General features: G+C 43.9%; 1 protein-coding gene across 1 annotated transcript in view; it reads left to right on the top strand.

Annotated features, from left to right (window-relative positions):
* The first annotated feature begins 360 nt into the window (after positions 1 to 360).
* MCF2L2 (MCF.2 cell line derived transforming sequence-like 2) overlaps positions 361 to 15,742 on the top strand; it is a 253,980-nt gene continuing 238,598 nt past the window's right edge. Inside the window, exon 1 of the mRNA XM_040621737.1 lies at positions 361 to 967. Coding sequence (XP_040477671.1) covers positions 892 to 967 — 76 coding nt within the window. The 5' untranslated portion in view covers positions 361 to 891. The remainder of the gene's footprint in view (positions 968 to 15,742) is intronic.

Below are 15,742 nucleotides of genomic sequence, written 5' to 3' on the forward strand. Positions count from 1 at the left end.
GGCGGGGGCGGCGGTGCGAGCAGCAGCCCCCGCGGGATGGCTGCATCTCTCCCAGTCAGCCCCCTTCTCGCCTGGGCAGCTCTGCAGGCACCTGGCGGGCAAGGAGGGGGGCCGAGGCAGGCGTTCAGAACCCCGGTACTAGCAGGAGCGCCTACATCGCTGTCTCCTCTCCCGCAACGCTGCGAGGACACACCGTGAATCGACCCAACAGCACTGCGTCCCCGCAAGGCAAGGGGCGCAGCATCACCTGGCAACAGACGGCGCTCGGGCGCGTGCGCGCTGCCGGGGGCGGGGAGAGGTGGGCGCGGAGGCGGGCGCCTCGGGCGCGCAGCTGGGCGTGAGGTGGACGGAGCGGAGAAGCCGGGGCCTCAGGCCGCCGGCCGCCTCCGCCCTCCGCTCCTCCGCCCCTCCGCCCCTCCGCCCCCCGTGCGCGCAGGCTCCGCGGTTCCTCCGCGTGCTGGCAGAGCATCCTTCTTCCCGACCCTACCGGAAGGCGGCGCCGAAGACCCGACCTACCCGCACCGCAAATCCAGAGACTCACGCGCTCCCTCGGCCCGGGAAGCCCGACGCGCGGTTACAGCGAGATTTGGGGCGACTTGCTTTTCTTACCTCCACAACTGCCATTTCCCTCGCTCTCAAAGCCAGACATTATGTTGGGAAAGCTGCTGGATTTCAATCTTTAAGACAATCCCCTGAAGGGCGTGGCTGGCCGAGCGGCCCCGGAAAGTTGGCCTGGGCTGGAAGTGACTTGTTTTGTGCCTGAAGAGAGCGAGGAAGAGTGTGAGGGCAGCGCATCCTCGGGAGAGGTCTTTGAAACACCATCCCTAACAGCAGTAGAAACACTTACGTGTTGCTTTGTTTTGTTTACATACTGAGTGGCTTTTCGGTGAAATGCTATTTTCTTTAAAGGAAGAAATGGACCCCCAGGAGCTCAGCCGGCGACTGGCCACAGTGATCACTCATGTCGGTAAATGGAGCTTCCCCCCGCCTTGCGTTTTATTAATGGAGGTGGGGGCGTAGTCTCTGGGGCCGGTCTCCTCACCGCGCTCGCCCGCAGCCCCGGGGCAGCGCCCTGCGTGGGAAGCGGTGGGGTGCGGGCCGGGCGTCTCGGCTTCGCGGCTGCTGGGGGCGGCCAGTGCCAGGCATTCCCCGGGTCCTCCACGCCGGCGGGGCCGGGGCAGGCGGGGGCAGGTGCCCTCACCAGGCAGGTGCGTAGTCCCCTGAGGGCTGCTGGGCTCTTAGGATCCGTTACGCGCGCTGACCCGGCGCGGGTGGGGAGTTGTGTTGCAGTTGACGAGATAAAGAGATAGGAGAGGGAACTGGAACGAGTGCCGGTGCTTTGCAGCAGAAACTACTGCCAGCCGCGGAGGCTTGTCCACAAGGAAGCGTAGTGAACCGCAGGCTACGATAGAGGGTCGCCTCACTGCGTGGCGCCCCGGCGCGTTGGAAGTAGCGCCTGGAGGTGTCAGCACGCTCGTGGTGAACCCCGATGACAAGCCTCTGCAGGCTGCAGGAGACTGAGCAATGTTAATCCTCTTCTGTTGAGTTAAAAGAGGGGAGCAGAACATGCATGCCTTGCTCCTGAAATAAGGATTGTGTGAAAAGACAGGCCCTGTTTAGTAAAGAGGACATTGAGACAGTGGTACGTTGATTCCTTCTTAGCATCTTCTTCCCCCACCCCTTCCCTGGACCTCGCCAAATAAAACCATATTCAGATAGAGATTCTTTGGATGCAGATGACTAGAATTATCGGTGTAATTTTCAGTGTTGGTCACTTAACGTTGAGACCCTTCCATAATGCAAATTAGTTTTAAAGTCAGGAAGTGTTTACCCCAGTGTTCTGCCCATTTGCTAAAACTGCCTTCTTAGTATTTATATATTACATATTGCTTCAATTAATGGGTTTCCTAGTCCAATGTATTTAGTGCAATAACGATATACATCTTGAATGATACACAGGTGAGGATATACTTTGTGAAAATGATTTATCTGGAAAAACCCAGTTTTGATGATTCATTTAAAAAAATGTTTCTGGTGCCAGCGTGGCTGCTGAACTGGTTTTTCTTTAAGACAAAGGTCAGTAGAATCCTACCAGGGAAGGCTGAGTGTGAATATTGCTGGAGGCAGGATGAAACAAACAGAATTTGGAGTTTGAAATATATTGAATGCTGAAATGGTTGTGCTTGAAATTGTGCGTATGCATGAATTTGCGGTGTAGGGAAAGAGATGTGTTCTGGGGTAATTACTGTCTGGATTTGAATCCTTCCTGGACGAGTCATTCAACCTCGGGCTAAAAATGGGAATTTTAATAATCCTTTCCCACCTAGCTCGAAGCCTATTTGTAAGCTGATGTGGGTAAAATCACCATCTAAACTGTGAATGTGCTATTGGTCATATCCCCATATGCCACTAAAGATCACTGGGCCTCTCTCAGGGTGAAACTTCCCATCTGTTAAACAAGGAGGTAGACCTGTGTGACTGTGTGGATGGCACCTTGGTGTTCCCTCATGTGGTCTCTCTTTCCATGGTGGCATCTCATCTTCCAGGTCCTCTCCATGTGGCCCTTCTCCAGCGGGGTGGTCTAGACTTCTTACCTCAAAGCTCAGGTCTCTGCTGGGATGAAGCAGAAGCTGCCAGGACTTCTTGATGACTGGGCTTGAAGTCCTGTGAAGTCACTTCCAAGTTCTTTTGGTCAAAGTGATCCCAGGCCCAGCCCAGATTCAAGGGGAGGGGGCACAAGTTCCCACTCTTGATGGGAGGATCAGCATGCCCAGCCATGCGGAGTGGAAGTGTTGGTTGCTGTGTCCATGTTCTATGGCTGCTATGATACATCACCCCATACTTAGTGGCTTAAAATGGCACACGTTCCTATAGTTCAAACATTGACGCAGGTTTCACCAGGCTGAAATCAAGGTGTCAGCAGGGCAGCATTCTTCTCTGAAGGTGCTGCGGGAGGATCCTTTTTCTTGCCTTTTCCAGTATGTATGTATGTATGTATTTATTTATTTAAAAAGATTTTATTATTTGACAGAGAGAGAGAGAGAGAGAGACACAGCGAGAGAGGGAACACAAGCAGGGGGAGTGAGAGAGGGAGAAGCAGGCTTCCCGCCCAGCAGGGAGCCCAATGTGGGGCTTGATCCCAGGACCCCGGGATCACAACCAGAGCCGAAGGCAGATGCTTAACGACTGAGCCATCCAGGCGCCCCATCCAGTTTTTAGAAGCTGCCTGCCTTCCTAGGCTTATGGCCCCTTTCCTCCATCTTGCTCCAAAGCCAATAACATCTGGCTAGTCATTCTTGTGTTGCTATCTCCATGGTTCTTCCGTCTTCTACTTGTAAGGACTCCTGTGATTACATTGGGCCTTTCTTATTTCAAGGTCAGCTGATTAGCAGCCTTCATTCCACCTGCAACTTTAATTCTTTTTGCCATGTAACCTGACCTACACAGTGTATGGGCATTAGGATGCAGAGATCTTGGAGTGGGGGCACGGTTTGAAGGAGTTTTTCTGTTACCATAGCTGCTGCCTTGGAGACTAGCTACCTCATTGCTTCACCGAGCATTGGTCATATTGTGACTTATGCCTTTGACTTATCCATATTGGGATGGTGAAGGAGGAGAAGTGGAATTTCAGTTTATTGGTAACCTGAGTCAGGCATAGGATTTACTCAGATATACAGTGGTGCTCTAAGACTGAATGGACGCCATTGTGTTTATGATGTGAAATGCCAGCTTTTGTAGCATTTTGTGGCATTAATATGTGGCAGAAAGCACATATTAATCAAAATGTTGTCATGATGATAGCAACTATCCATGTTATAGAAAATGGTCATTTATTAAGGTAGGATTTCTTAGAATCAGTGTCTAAATAATATTGATTCAGGAGTTGATCATCTTCTCTAACGTGGAGAATATCAGTGACGATTCCTGCTTTTCCAGATGTGAACTAAGGCTGTGCACAGTCTTTGCCAGCAAACAGCTTCAGCACATCACTTTGCCTCCAAGTCTTGGTTCCCTCATATATAAAATGCAAATAATAATACCCACCTCACAGGATTGGTAGAAGATGAATGTGTAAATAGTGTCTTGTGAATGCCTAGTACCTGTTGGAGGGAGAAACTTGAGAAGCAGGGATAATGAGAATAGCTTTAGATACAAGGACAGCATCATCTACTTTGTCCTTTGCCCTCATACATCGCACCATCAATGTTCTTCTCTTCCTCTTGTACCCACCTTCTTGTGGAAGTCCGTTCTAGTAGGGTAGGCTAATCCTGACATATTGCTTTAGAGAAGAGTTTATGTTCTCACCACCTGGGGCCACCTCTCTGCTTTCTCCTTTGCAGTGCCAAAAGCAGAACTCAGGCGCAGAATCCAACTGCCTGCATATTGCTGACTCTTGGCACTTGAGACACCCTCAAGGTCTTTCCACTGGTGGTAGCAGGTTATAAAAGCACAGGAGAGGGAAGTATTGCTGCCAGCAAGTGTTCCTCCTCCTAGTCTCGGAGAGGACCTCTCACTGATGGCTTCTATTCTAGAGTGTCTGCAGGATGTGACTGAGCCTGTTAGCCAGGGGGTCTGATCTGCTTTCAACAGTTGCACGACTAAAGCTTTCGTTCTCCAGTTCACTGCTGGCTTCCAGACCAGGATTCTAGATTGTCTGACTTTGAAAAAACCGGTGGAGTTAATAACCTATCCAGAGGTACAGATTTCAAGCAAGAAACTAGAAAGTCCAAAAAGAAGTGTGTTAAAACTTTAACCATTTAGAAATATTGGTCAAGGGGTGCCTGGGTGGCACAGCGGTTAAGCGTCTGCCTTCGGCTCAGGGCGTGATCCCGGTGTTATGGGATCAAGCCCCACATCAGGCTCCTCCGCTATGAGCCTGCTTCTTCCTCTCCCACTCCCCCTGCTTGTGTTCCCTCTCTCGCTGGCTGTCTCTATCTCAGTCAAATAAATAAATAAAATCTTTAAAAAAAAAAAGAAATATTGGTCAAATTTATTGAGTGCTAGGCCTTTCCACATATGCCTTTGCATCTTTACAGCTCTGGAAAATAGGGGTTATTACTCTCATTTTGAAAGATGTCAAAACTAAGAATTAAAAAAAACCCAAGTTCAGTAATTTGCTTAAAGCCATAGTGTTACTAAGAGGTAGAGTCAGGATCTGTCAGATCTGATTTCAAAGTCTGTGTTCTATTATATCAACGCAGAAATTCTTACTGCTGCTTGAGAATAATTTTTTAAAAAACTGGGCATTTATGTTAATTTGGTACTGGGGAAGGATTTCTGCCTTGCCACCCCATTGTCTGCTCCCTGAAGGCAGGGAGATGTCTGATTCATCTTTATATCCTTAGGTTTAGTTCAGTACCTGTCACTGTTTATGAAAAAGCTCTTTCTTTTTTGGCTCTATTTAAGTGATTGGAAAGCATCCTGATTTGATCCACCCACCTGCTAGCCTCCCTGGGTCTCACTTTCTTCTGTCTAGGTCCCATTTGTGGTTACTCTCACCAGCAATACTCTGCCTGCCTGCCTGACTCTCCAGGGCTTCCCTCAAGCCTGGCCTCCCCAGGAGCCCTTCGCGGGATGGGCCAGGCCAGGCCCAGCCTCCCTCCCTTTTCTGAACACCTGTAATAGTTGGTATCCGTCTCATAGGTGTGTTTGAGCATTTGATTGCAGTCTAGCTTGGATTTTTCTCTTTGTTCTAAATAGTATATATTTTAGCTGTTGGTTGGACATGTTCTAAAGGCTTTTCTAATAACATAGGCATGTCTTACTTAAGGGTAGAAATCCCAGTTAATATTGCTTTATGGCCTTGTAGGCTAAATTAAAACCATTATAGGAGATCAAGAATCACATGTTTAATTGAATGGAAAGAATGTCTTTATTCCCTGAATTTCCTCATCTCTAACATAGGGTGATAATTATACCAGCCCCTCTGTTTATTTTACAACTTGGAATGATCCTATATAGTGAAAGTGGTTAAGCAGAAATCCTTTGAGGACGATAGCAAAAGGGGCTCCATGAATATAGAATGACTTCAATTGTTTGCTTTATGGACTAGCAGGAAAAGCATGAAAAGGAGTGTTTTATTGCCCCTCCAATCTAGTCAAGAGGAATACTCTCCCAGTATTCCCCTAGTACTTACTAGAAACTGCAGCATGAGTGGTGCAAGTTTGCTCTGCAGCGCACAGGTTGAAAAAAGGATGCCTGCAGGATGAAGCAGTGGGGCCAGCATGGCAGAGGAAGTGGGGCAGGGGTGACAGAGGATATGAGAAGGCCTCTGGACTCTGGGCCTTCACTCTGGCAGCGGCAGGAATTGTGAATGGCTGCCTTGAGTGAGTGTGGAATAATCTGTCCTCCTGCTGAGAATCAGCCACTGTCCTTGCTTCTTTCTTTGGAAGGAGCCTGGGCTGTCCAGAGATGCTGGAGAGAAATTTAAAACTCCTGAAGAGCATGCCTCTCACGCAGTGCACTTTGGAGATGGTGAAGCCATCCTGTAGTGAGGGGCTACTGTTCCACATTTTATCATAGAGATGGAATAAATTCACACGATGCACTGGATCTGGGCTGTGTTTACAAGTGCTTTCAAATAATTTGAACCAGACTTTTTGGCAAATATTCTTTGGAAGAGTTTCCTATGCCCTCCCCCAGAAGTAGGGGTTTTTGTTTTCTTTTAATCTTCTCAGAGCTGCAGTGGGTCCTCACCTGTGCCCTGGAGTCCAGTTAAAGTGCTGGCTGCTTCCCCCCAGCATTTGAAGGCCTTTTCCATAGGGAGAAATGTGTTTTTCCTGGGCATCTCCCCTTCTCCAGGTTTGCCCCCTTGGCAGAGGCTCTCTCCAGACTCCCGCCCTCTACCCCGTCTAGGGAGAAGAGTAGCTGCAAGTAGCTGGGAGCTCCCGTTGCATCCTGGCTCATGTTTGCCCATACTTAAACCTTTCACAATTCATTTAAAACTTTTAGGTGATTTCTTTTTATTTGTTTATATAGGTTCTGGACAAGTTATAATTTTTTAGTTAATCTGGCTGTTTCTTGTTGTTAGGGCGAAAGTGAGCCTCTTTTCCAACATTCTGGGTTCCAGGGGAAAGCAGAATGTCTCCTTGGCTTTTCACCTTGTGTATATTTCACAGGGAAAATATGCTTCATTCACACAGCCTTCTTTCATCACAGTGTTGTTACAGGCAAGCTACTAGGAACTTTGCAAACTGTATTAGTAAATTGGGTCTCAAAATGTTTTCTTTGTGTTTTCCCAGGTGTTGGGGATCTTGAATGCTAAAAAAACTGCAGTTCATTTTTAAGAGTACTCTGCTAGGTGAAAATGCTTCCTCACTTATATTACTCAGGAGCCACCTAAGCACGGGGATCTCTCATATCAGGGAGTCATGGGTGTTAGGCACGGTTACTGGATGCCGTCCCCCTAACAGGGCCTCCCTTGGCCTGCCTTGGCCAGGGGCCTACATTTAAAAAATGCTTCAAGTAGCCTGAAATCTCTGCTGAATTAATAATTAATGTAGCTAATGTTAAAATCTCTGCCAAAATAGTTGAAATCATCGAGGATCAAAATGGAAATGGTCTTGCTTTTCTTGGCGTTTTCCTGAAGGGTAGGGCTGTTGTCATGTTTCCCTTTAGATGTTAGTGAGTGTGGCCCAGCCAGAGCGCCTCTGTGCCTAGTCTGGCATCCCAAGTGGGTGTAGGTTCTTTCTCTGTTTGAGAGAGAGGAATTGATTGATTTTAATGAATCTAAAAAGGAAGACTGTCTCATTATCATAGACTTATTGAATTCAAGCACTTATTTTTTTTTTACTAGTAGGCAATAATGATTATAATAAACTTCAGAGATTTTGGAATTTAACACATTGATGTTACTAAAGATGTGTATATTTCATTCAAATTAACAGAGGACAAATAGTTTGTTTTGTAGCACCCTACTAGTAGTGGCAAGGCCAGGCTTTGAACGCAGGCAGATTGGGCTCCAGAATTTGAGCTTCTGAGTACTGTTACTTGAGGGTTCCATACTTCCCAGGCGGTGGAGCATGGGAACCTCAGAGTTGGAAGCTCCATGGGCCTCATCAGCTTTAAAATGTACAGTCGAGAACTGAGGTGAGTGTTCTCTTCCCTGCTGTCACCTGGTCTCTTTCTGGTGTCTGTAACAGTTTTCTGCTCATCTCTGCCAACTAGCCCTCTGATCGTTTATCAGAACTCCACATGGCCACTCCAGCCACATCCCCTTTCAGTTCTAGAGACAATCACTAACTGATTCTCAGTCTCTGGATCTCTCTCTACACATTCTCTCTCTGGAGAGCCGGATTGGCCCAGCTCAGAGGAAACTTAGGCATTTCTGATCGTACCAGCTGTGGGTTCAGAAATCGGTTTGGTCTTGGAATGGAGAGGAAGTCCTCGGAGAAGAGGGCTTTAAACTGTGCAGTCACCTCTCAGAACAAGTGTAGTAACTTGGAACGTGCTTTCAACCTTTAGAATCAGTAAGAGTACGAAATATTTGGACAGCTATGTTACAAGGCCCACTGCTTTTATGTGGCCACCTAGGTACCAAGGCACCACAACTACATCAAGAAGCCAACTGGTCAATGAACAGATTTTTGGAGAGTGCTGACTATGAGCAAGGCTCTGTGGCAGGCTTACAGCCCATGAGCTGTTTCGAGGCTGAGGTTGTGAACTTCAGCGATTCAAGAAAGCTGTATACTAGATGTATGACTTGAGCTGGGTTTGAAGGAAGGAGAGGATTTAGGTAGGTAGAGAGGGGAAAGCTTTCTAATTGGGTGGGGAAGGGAAAGGCTGCTTTCGTTAACTTAACCGGTCTTCCTGTGCTGGTTGTCCTGTTTATTCCATTGTCTGCATAGACCTCCCTGGTCAACTGAGAAGCTTTAATCTTCACCTTGAAAGAAGGAATGACCTCACGCTGGAAGTTTGATCTATATATGGTATCTCACTTTCTTTCCTTCTTTATATAGATCCTTTTTCTGGGGGAAAGAAGTTGTAGAGGCTAGAGGATATGGAAATAATATTAAAAATGATGTCATCGAACGCCCTAGGTAGCTCAGTCGGCTGAGCATCTGCCTTTGGCTCAGGTCATGACCCACATGGGTCCTGCAGGGAGCCTGCTTCTCCCTTTCCCTGCTGCTCCCCCTGCTTGTGCTCTCCCTCTCTCTCTGTGTCAAATCAATCAATCAATCTTAAAAAAAAAATAAAAGTGTTGTTATTATAGCTACCATTTATTTTATATTTGTTTGATGTCACATGTTGTGCTTTATATATGCTATTGATTTAATTAAATTTAGTCAGAAGTACAGTCCTTTTTTTATGGAGGAGAAATTTGAGGGTTAAACAGATTAGGAAGCATGCCCAAGGTCATGCTAAGTGGAATTAAAAGTCAGGTTTGGCTGGCTTCAATGACTATGAGTTGTCATACTTGGTTTAATTTCTCATTACAGAAGGGCAGATAAACCAGTAAATGATAAATGTGTTATTAGTGAGTTTTAAAAATCTTTGGAAAAACCTAATGGAAGCTAAAAGCATTAGTCCTCTGAGTCTAAGTATTTTACCAGCCTCTTGAAATGTTCGTTTATTATTAGTCACTTTCTTCCAAAGAAAGCTATCATTTAAAATGTGAGGATTTACTTTATAATCCTTAAGTAAGCAAAAGTAGTAAATGTGTAACACTTCGCTAGGAATAAGCCTTTGTAAAGGAAGACATTTTTAGGAGTGCTGTCTACTTGTACTTGCTGTGCTAACCACCAGAGTCTTAGGGAAAAAAGTCCAATAAAGTTATGACCCCCAGGTACAATGGCAAGGTAACGTACATGCACTTTTTTTAAATATAGAAGAGTCCCTGTGTTTAGAGGACTTCACTAGGAGGGAGAGTTAAGCATGAAGTATACACAGGTGGACAACCTGCAGGTGTCTCAAGTGTTAGAGGATGTTGGTCTTGCCCGGCCTATAAGAGTTACCTCTAGATTTCTTTGTCCAGTTATCGGAGCCCAGATCATGTTCAGCCCAGGTTTTGGTTTGTGTGTCTTGTTTGTTTGTTTGTTTGCTTTATCTGTTATCAGATCAGTTTAAATTCACTTTAGCCCTTTTCTCTTTCTGTACCCAAGGAAGCTAGAATTAATTCAGTCACTGAGGGGAAAGAGGTCCATCTGCCAGTGTCTCCTTATGTAAGGCCCAATTTGAGACTAACCACATTTACCAAGGCCTCCAGGGCTTGGGCACGAGGTCAGGTGCTGGGGACGGGTGTAAAGGAGCAAGTATGACCCATGTGAGAGCCAGAACCTGGTCACCTCCACTGCTGCAGCCCCATTGCTGCTCCCCAGGGACTGTAGGAATGAAAGATGGAGTGAAAGGTGTCCTCCTGGACCTTACAGTCTAACGGGAGAGGCAGATGTTAAGCTGTAAGCTCCAGGAGGAAAATTTTAGGCAGAGGCAGCTATCATTCCCCAGTTCCTCCGTCTTCTCATTGGGCTTCTCTTCCTGTGGTCTTCCAGCCTCCCTGCTTCTTTTCTGTCCACGTTAGCTGTTTTGCTTTTGCATCTGGTTGATTTAGTTGTGAAACTCAATTCTTCCTCAATATTTCAAAAGTCATGTACACAGAAGATTAGAGGGTTCAGGAGAATTTTCTGAAGATGAGAGAAGAGACATTTATGGAAACACACTTTGAAATGGAGCTGGAGACATCACTTTTTGAAATGTCCTCTGGCCACCCGGGCTCCTGGGGGTTTCACAGGCCTTTGGAGTCACCATTTCACTCCTTCCCTCCCCCATGGCTCCCTTCTCTTTCCTCTTTTTTCTCCCTCACTGGTGAGAGAGCTCTGATGCAGGACCTAGACTAGAAAGATGGTCCTCCTAAATCGCCCTACCCACATCCCTCTATTTTTCATTCCATTTCGTTTCCATTGCAGTATTTATTCCTCCAGCAACCAAAGGAAACTTTGCTTACAAAGGAGGAAAAATCCCTCAGGCTGTAAAATGGGAGTTAGACCTTGACAAATGGTGCAGAGATGAGAAGGAAAATTCCACTACTCACACTCGGTCTGCCCTTCAGGTGTGGCATGAGCATTTTCTCCCTCAGCGCCTCGGGAACACCAAACCAGATTTTAAAGAGAAAGATGATGTTTATCATTTCCTATGGCTTTGCGGTATAATCTAAAAAAGTAGTAGAAGAAATGAGAGAGGAATGAACATTATGTGGTTTTCATAAGGGCTTTAAAAATGGTTTATAAAAATAATACATGGTCTATGTTTAAGGTTTGGAAGAGTCAGTTTTAACATGTCAGTCCTCCCCAAATTGATCTACAAATTAAACATGACTCCAGCCCTAAGTCTATCAAGTTTGCTTTTGTAGAAATCTACTACAGATTCTAAAATTTATAATCAATGAAGGGTGCTATAGTAGGCAAAAATAATTATAATAGGGGTGCATGGGTGGCTCAGTCGGTTACGCATCTGCCTTCGGCTCAGGTAATGATCCCAGGGTCCTGGGAATGAGCCCCTCATTGGGCTCCCTGCTCAGCAGGGAGCCTGCTTCTCCCTCTGCCTGCCTCTCCCTCTGCTTGTGCTGTCTCTCTTTCTCTCTCAAATAAAATCTTTAAAAAAAGGATAATTATAATAATAAAAATCTTTTGAAAAAGAACAAAGTTGGAAGACTCACACTACCTAATTTCAAGATTTACTATAAAGCAAGGTAATCAAGATGGTGGGGTATTGGTGAAAGGATAGACAAAATGGAACAGAATAAGAATCCAGAAATATTTCCAAATATGGTCAATTGATTTTAGACAAAGGTATGAAGGCAATTTAGTGGAATAAAGTGTAAAGGTAATTTCAACAAAAGGTGCTGGAACAATTACACATCCATGTACAAAAAAATGAACCTTGAGGGGCGCCTGGGTGGCACAGTGGTTAAGCGTCTGCCTTCGGCTCAGGGTGTGATCCCGACCTTATGGGATCGAGCCCCACATCAGGCTCCTCCGCTATGAGCCTGCTTCTTCCTCTCCCATTCCCCCTGCTTGTGTTCCCTCTCTCGCTGGCTGTCTCTATCTCTGTCAAATAAATAAATAAAATCTTTAAAAAAAAATGAACCTTGACCTATATCTCACCCCATATACACACAAATTAACTCAAAGTGGATCATGTACCAGGGTGCCTGAGTGGCTCAGTCAATTAAGCATCTGACTCCTGTTTTCGGTTCAGGACATGATCTCAGGGTCACAATATGAAACCTGGCATCTGTTGGGCTCAGCAGGAAGCCTGGTTAGGACTGTCTCTCTCCCTCTCTTTCTGTTCCTCCACTCCGCTAGTGTGCACCTGTGCTCTCTCTCAAAATAAATAATAACATCTTTTTTAAAAAAGTGGATCATGTACCAAAATGTAAAACCTAATTGGACTTCATAAAAAAAATTGTATATCATATATCTGACAAAAGACTTCTATCCGGAATATACAAAGTACCCTCAAATTCAACAATAAATGAAAACCAAACAACCCAACTTAAAAATGGATAAAAAAAATTGAATGGCTATTTTCCCAAGGAGGATACACTGATGAAAATAAGCATGTGAAAATATGGCCAACATCAGTAGTCATCAAGGAAGTCCCACACCCATTAGAGTGGTTAAAAAAATGGCAGTACTAAGTCATGGGAGGATGAGAAGTATGTTGGTGGGAGTGTAAAATGGTATGGCCACTTAGAAAACAAGAATCTGTATGTAAATGCTTAGAGCAGCTTGATTCTTAATCACTAAAAACTGGAAACAATCCAAATGTCTCTCACCTGGGGAATGGATAAACAATTTGTAACACACCTGTACAGTGGAATATTCAACAATAGAAAGACAAATTATTGATACACACAACAACATGAATAAATCTGAAATACACTGTGCTGAGAGACACCAGACTCAAAAGGTACATACTAAATGCCATATTATATGGCATTCGGAAAAGGTAAAGCTATTAGGATGGAGTGGTTGCCCAGGATTAAGGGGGCGAGGAGGTGGTGTGACTACAAGGGAATGATGGAACTATTCCCTACCTCTTGTGCAAAGGTTAAATGACTCCATACATTTGTCAAAATTCAGAACCGTATGCCAAGAAGAGTGAATTATACTGTATATCAGTTTAAGAACAAATTTTTAAAAACATTACCAGATAGAAAAATACAGAAAAAAATACATGCTCATTTCATAGTATTTGGAAAAGACAAAAAAGTACAAAGAAGGAAGTCCACAATTCCATATCCTAGTTACAATCACAGTTATCCTTTGAGTATATTCTTCTGTTTTTTTTCGTTTGGCATTTTTACATAGTTAAAATGATATGATCTCTCTTTATGTATATCATACATATTATATATGTAATGATATGAATTCTGTTCTTTTTAACACTATGCTATAAACTAAATTATATAATAAGCAATTCCTTATTATAAAACATTTCCATGAAGAGTATTTTAATAGATTTATAATTTTTCACTCTATGGTTACACTATACTTTATTTAAATATTACCCTAGTGTCGGTTGGATAGGTTGTTTCCAGTTTGTCAGTGTTATTTTTTCAGAAATTCAAGGAGCATCTTTGTTCAGAAATCTTTGCACACATCTCACAAATTCCAGATTGCTTTTTTTTTTTAAAGACTTATGTGAGAGAGAGAGAGAGCACGAGTAGGGGGAGTGGGAGAGGGAGAAGCAGGCTCCCCACTGAGCAAGGAGCCCAATGTGGGACTTGATCCCAGGGCTCTGGGATCAGGACCTGAGCCAAAGGCAGACGCTTAACTGATTGAGCCACCCAGGTGCCCCCAGATTGTTTTTAAAGGATAAATTTCTAGCAAATGTAACTATTGGATCAAAAAGTATGAATAATTACTTTTAAAATACATTTTGGTCAAATTACCTTCAGGGAAATTTATACCATTTTAGCGACACATCAACAGATCTTGGTTTTACCAGATCACTTTATCAGCATTTGTGTTCATCTGTTTCCTCCTGTGGCGAATGGGGTAATGAGAGAACTTGTCTTCTAGGATTTTGAAGTAATGCATGTTAAGTGCATGGCATGATAGCTGCAATCCTGTTAGCCCCTTTTGGTGATACTATTTGAATTTTTGCTTGTTTGATAGGTAAAAGTGGCATGGTATTCATTTTAACAGAATTTAAAAAATTACCAGTGAACTAGAATAATTTTTATTAAGTTTATTATTTGCTGTTTGAATTTTTGCTCTGTGACTGTCTGTGTGTTTTTGGGGGTCAAGCTATTTTTGTGTAGGTTTTTTTCAGCGTTAAACATATTAAGCCTTGGTTAAGTTTGTAGCAGGTATTTTATATTTTCCGGTTTGCTTTTATTTTATAATTTTGTTTTTGATGACTTTCAACATATAATGGGTTTAAAGTTTTATGTGGTCATATCTACAAATCTTTTATTTTATGATTTCTTCTATTTTATATCCTGCCTCAAATAAAGAATAAGTAAATAATCATGAGTTTTATTTTAATATTTTTAATGGTTTTCTTTATTTTTTACTTTTGTTTTTAAATCTCTAAGTATGTTTCCAATATGAGGTGAAGCTAAATTTTTTCAGTAGCATTTATTAAATATTCCTTCATTAATTCATAATGTCTCCTTCTCTACATAAAAAAAGTTATTTTAGAATTTATAGTCTGTTTCTGGGTCTTCCTGTTTATTCTTCTGTTTATTTTTGTATCAGTTCCACATAGTTTAGATTATTATTGCTACATAATAATCTTTAAATATCTTCTAGGCAAAATTCCCTTTTTCTATCAGTCATTTTTGAAAAGAGATTTATTTATTTTTTATCTTTGTGGGGGAAGGGGCAGAAAGGGAAGGAGAGGGACAAGCAGACTCTGCCCTGAGCATGGAGCCCAACGTGGGACTTGGATCCACAACCCTGAGATCATGACCTGGCCAAAACCAAGAGTCAGACACTTAACCAACTGAGCCACCCAGGCGCCCCTTAATTGCGAAACCTTTAAGACATCACAAAAGGAGCGCCTGGGTGGCTCAGTTGGTTAGGTTAGGTGTCAGACTCTTGATTTCAGCTCAGGTCATGATCTCAGGGTTGTGAGTTCAAGCTCCATGTCAGCTCCGTGCTGCTGAGAGTGGAGCTTGCTTAAGATTCTTTCTCTCCCTCTCCCTGTTCCCTACCCCTCTCACTCTCACACTCTCTTTCTAAATAAATAAATAAATACATAAATAAATAAATACATCACAAAAATAGGATAGTCTTTCAAACCTTACTCATCACCCAGCTCCAATAACCATCAACATTTTGCCATAGTGGTCAGTAAAATTTATAAAGGCTTATAAAGGCAGTGCTCTAAAAATAGTATCAAGGAGCATGTTGGAAAGCTAGTTATATGGAGTAACCCACATAAAATAATTTTTAAAAATCTTTGTTAGTATATTTTAAGTTTACTAATGAAAGTAATCCATGCTTTTCATATAAGTTGCAAATAATACAGAAGGGTGGGAAGTTAAAACTCAAAGTCTCCTTGTCCCCTGTAACTTCAGTCCCACTCCCCAGTGGGAACCACGCATCCGTTCAGCATGCTTTCTCTAGGGGTTTCTCCACGTGTATGTAACTGGATGTGGCAGGCCCCCTTTCCCTGACTCAGAGGGAGCGAGGTGTCCCTACCCCTCTAGGAAAGGGAAAAGTTAGGAAGATGGGATGGCCCCTTGGTCAACTGATGGGGTGTGGTGGCCCTGAGAGCGCCACCACCGAGAGTC

Source organism: Ursus maritimus, unplaced genomic scaffold (genome assembly GCF_017311325.1).
Source record: "Ursus maritimus isolate PB19 unplaced genomic scaffold, ASM1731132v1 scaffold_4, whole genome shotgun sequence".
NCBI lineage: Eukaryota > Metazoa > Chordata > Mammalia > Carnivora > Ursidae > Ursus > Ursus maritimus.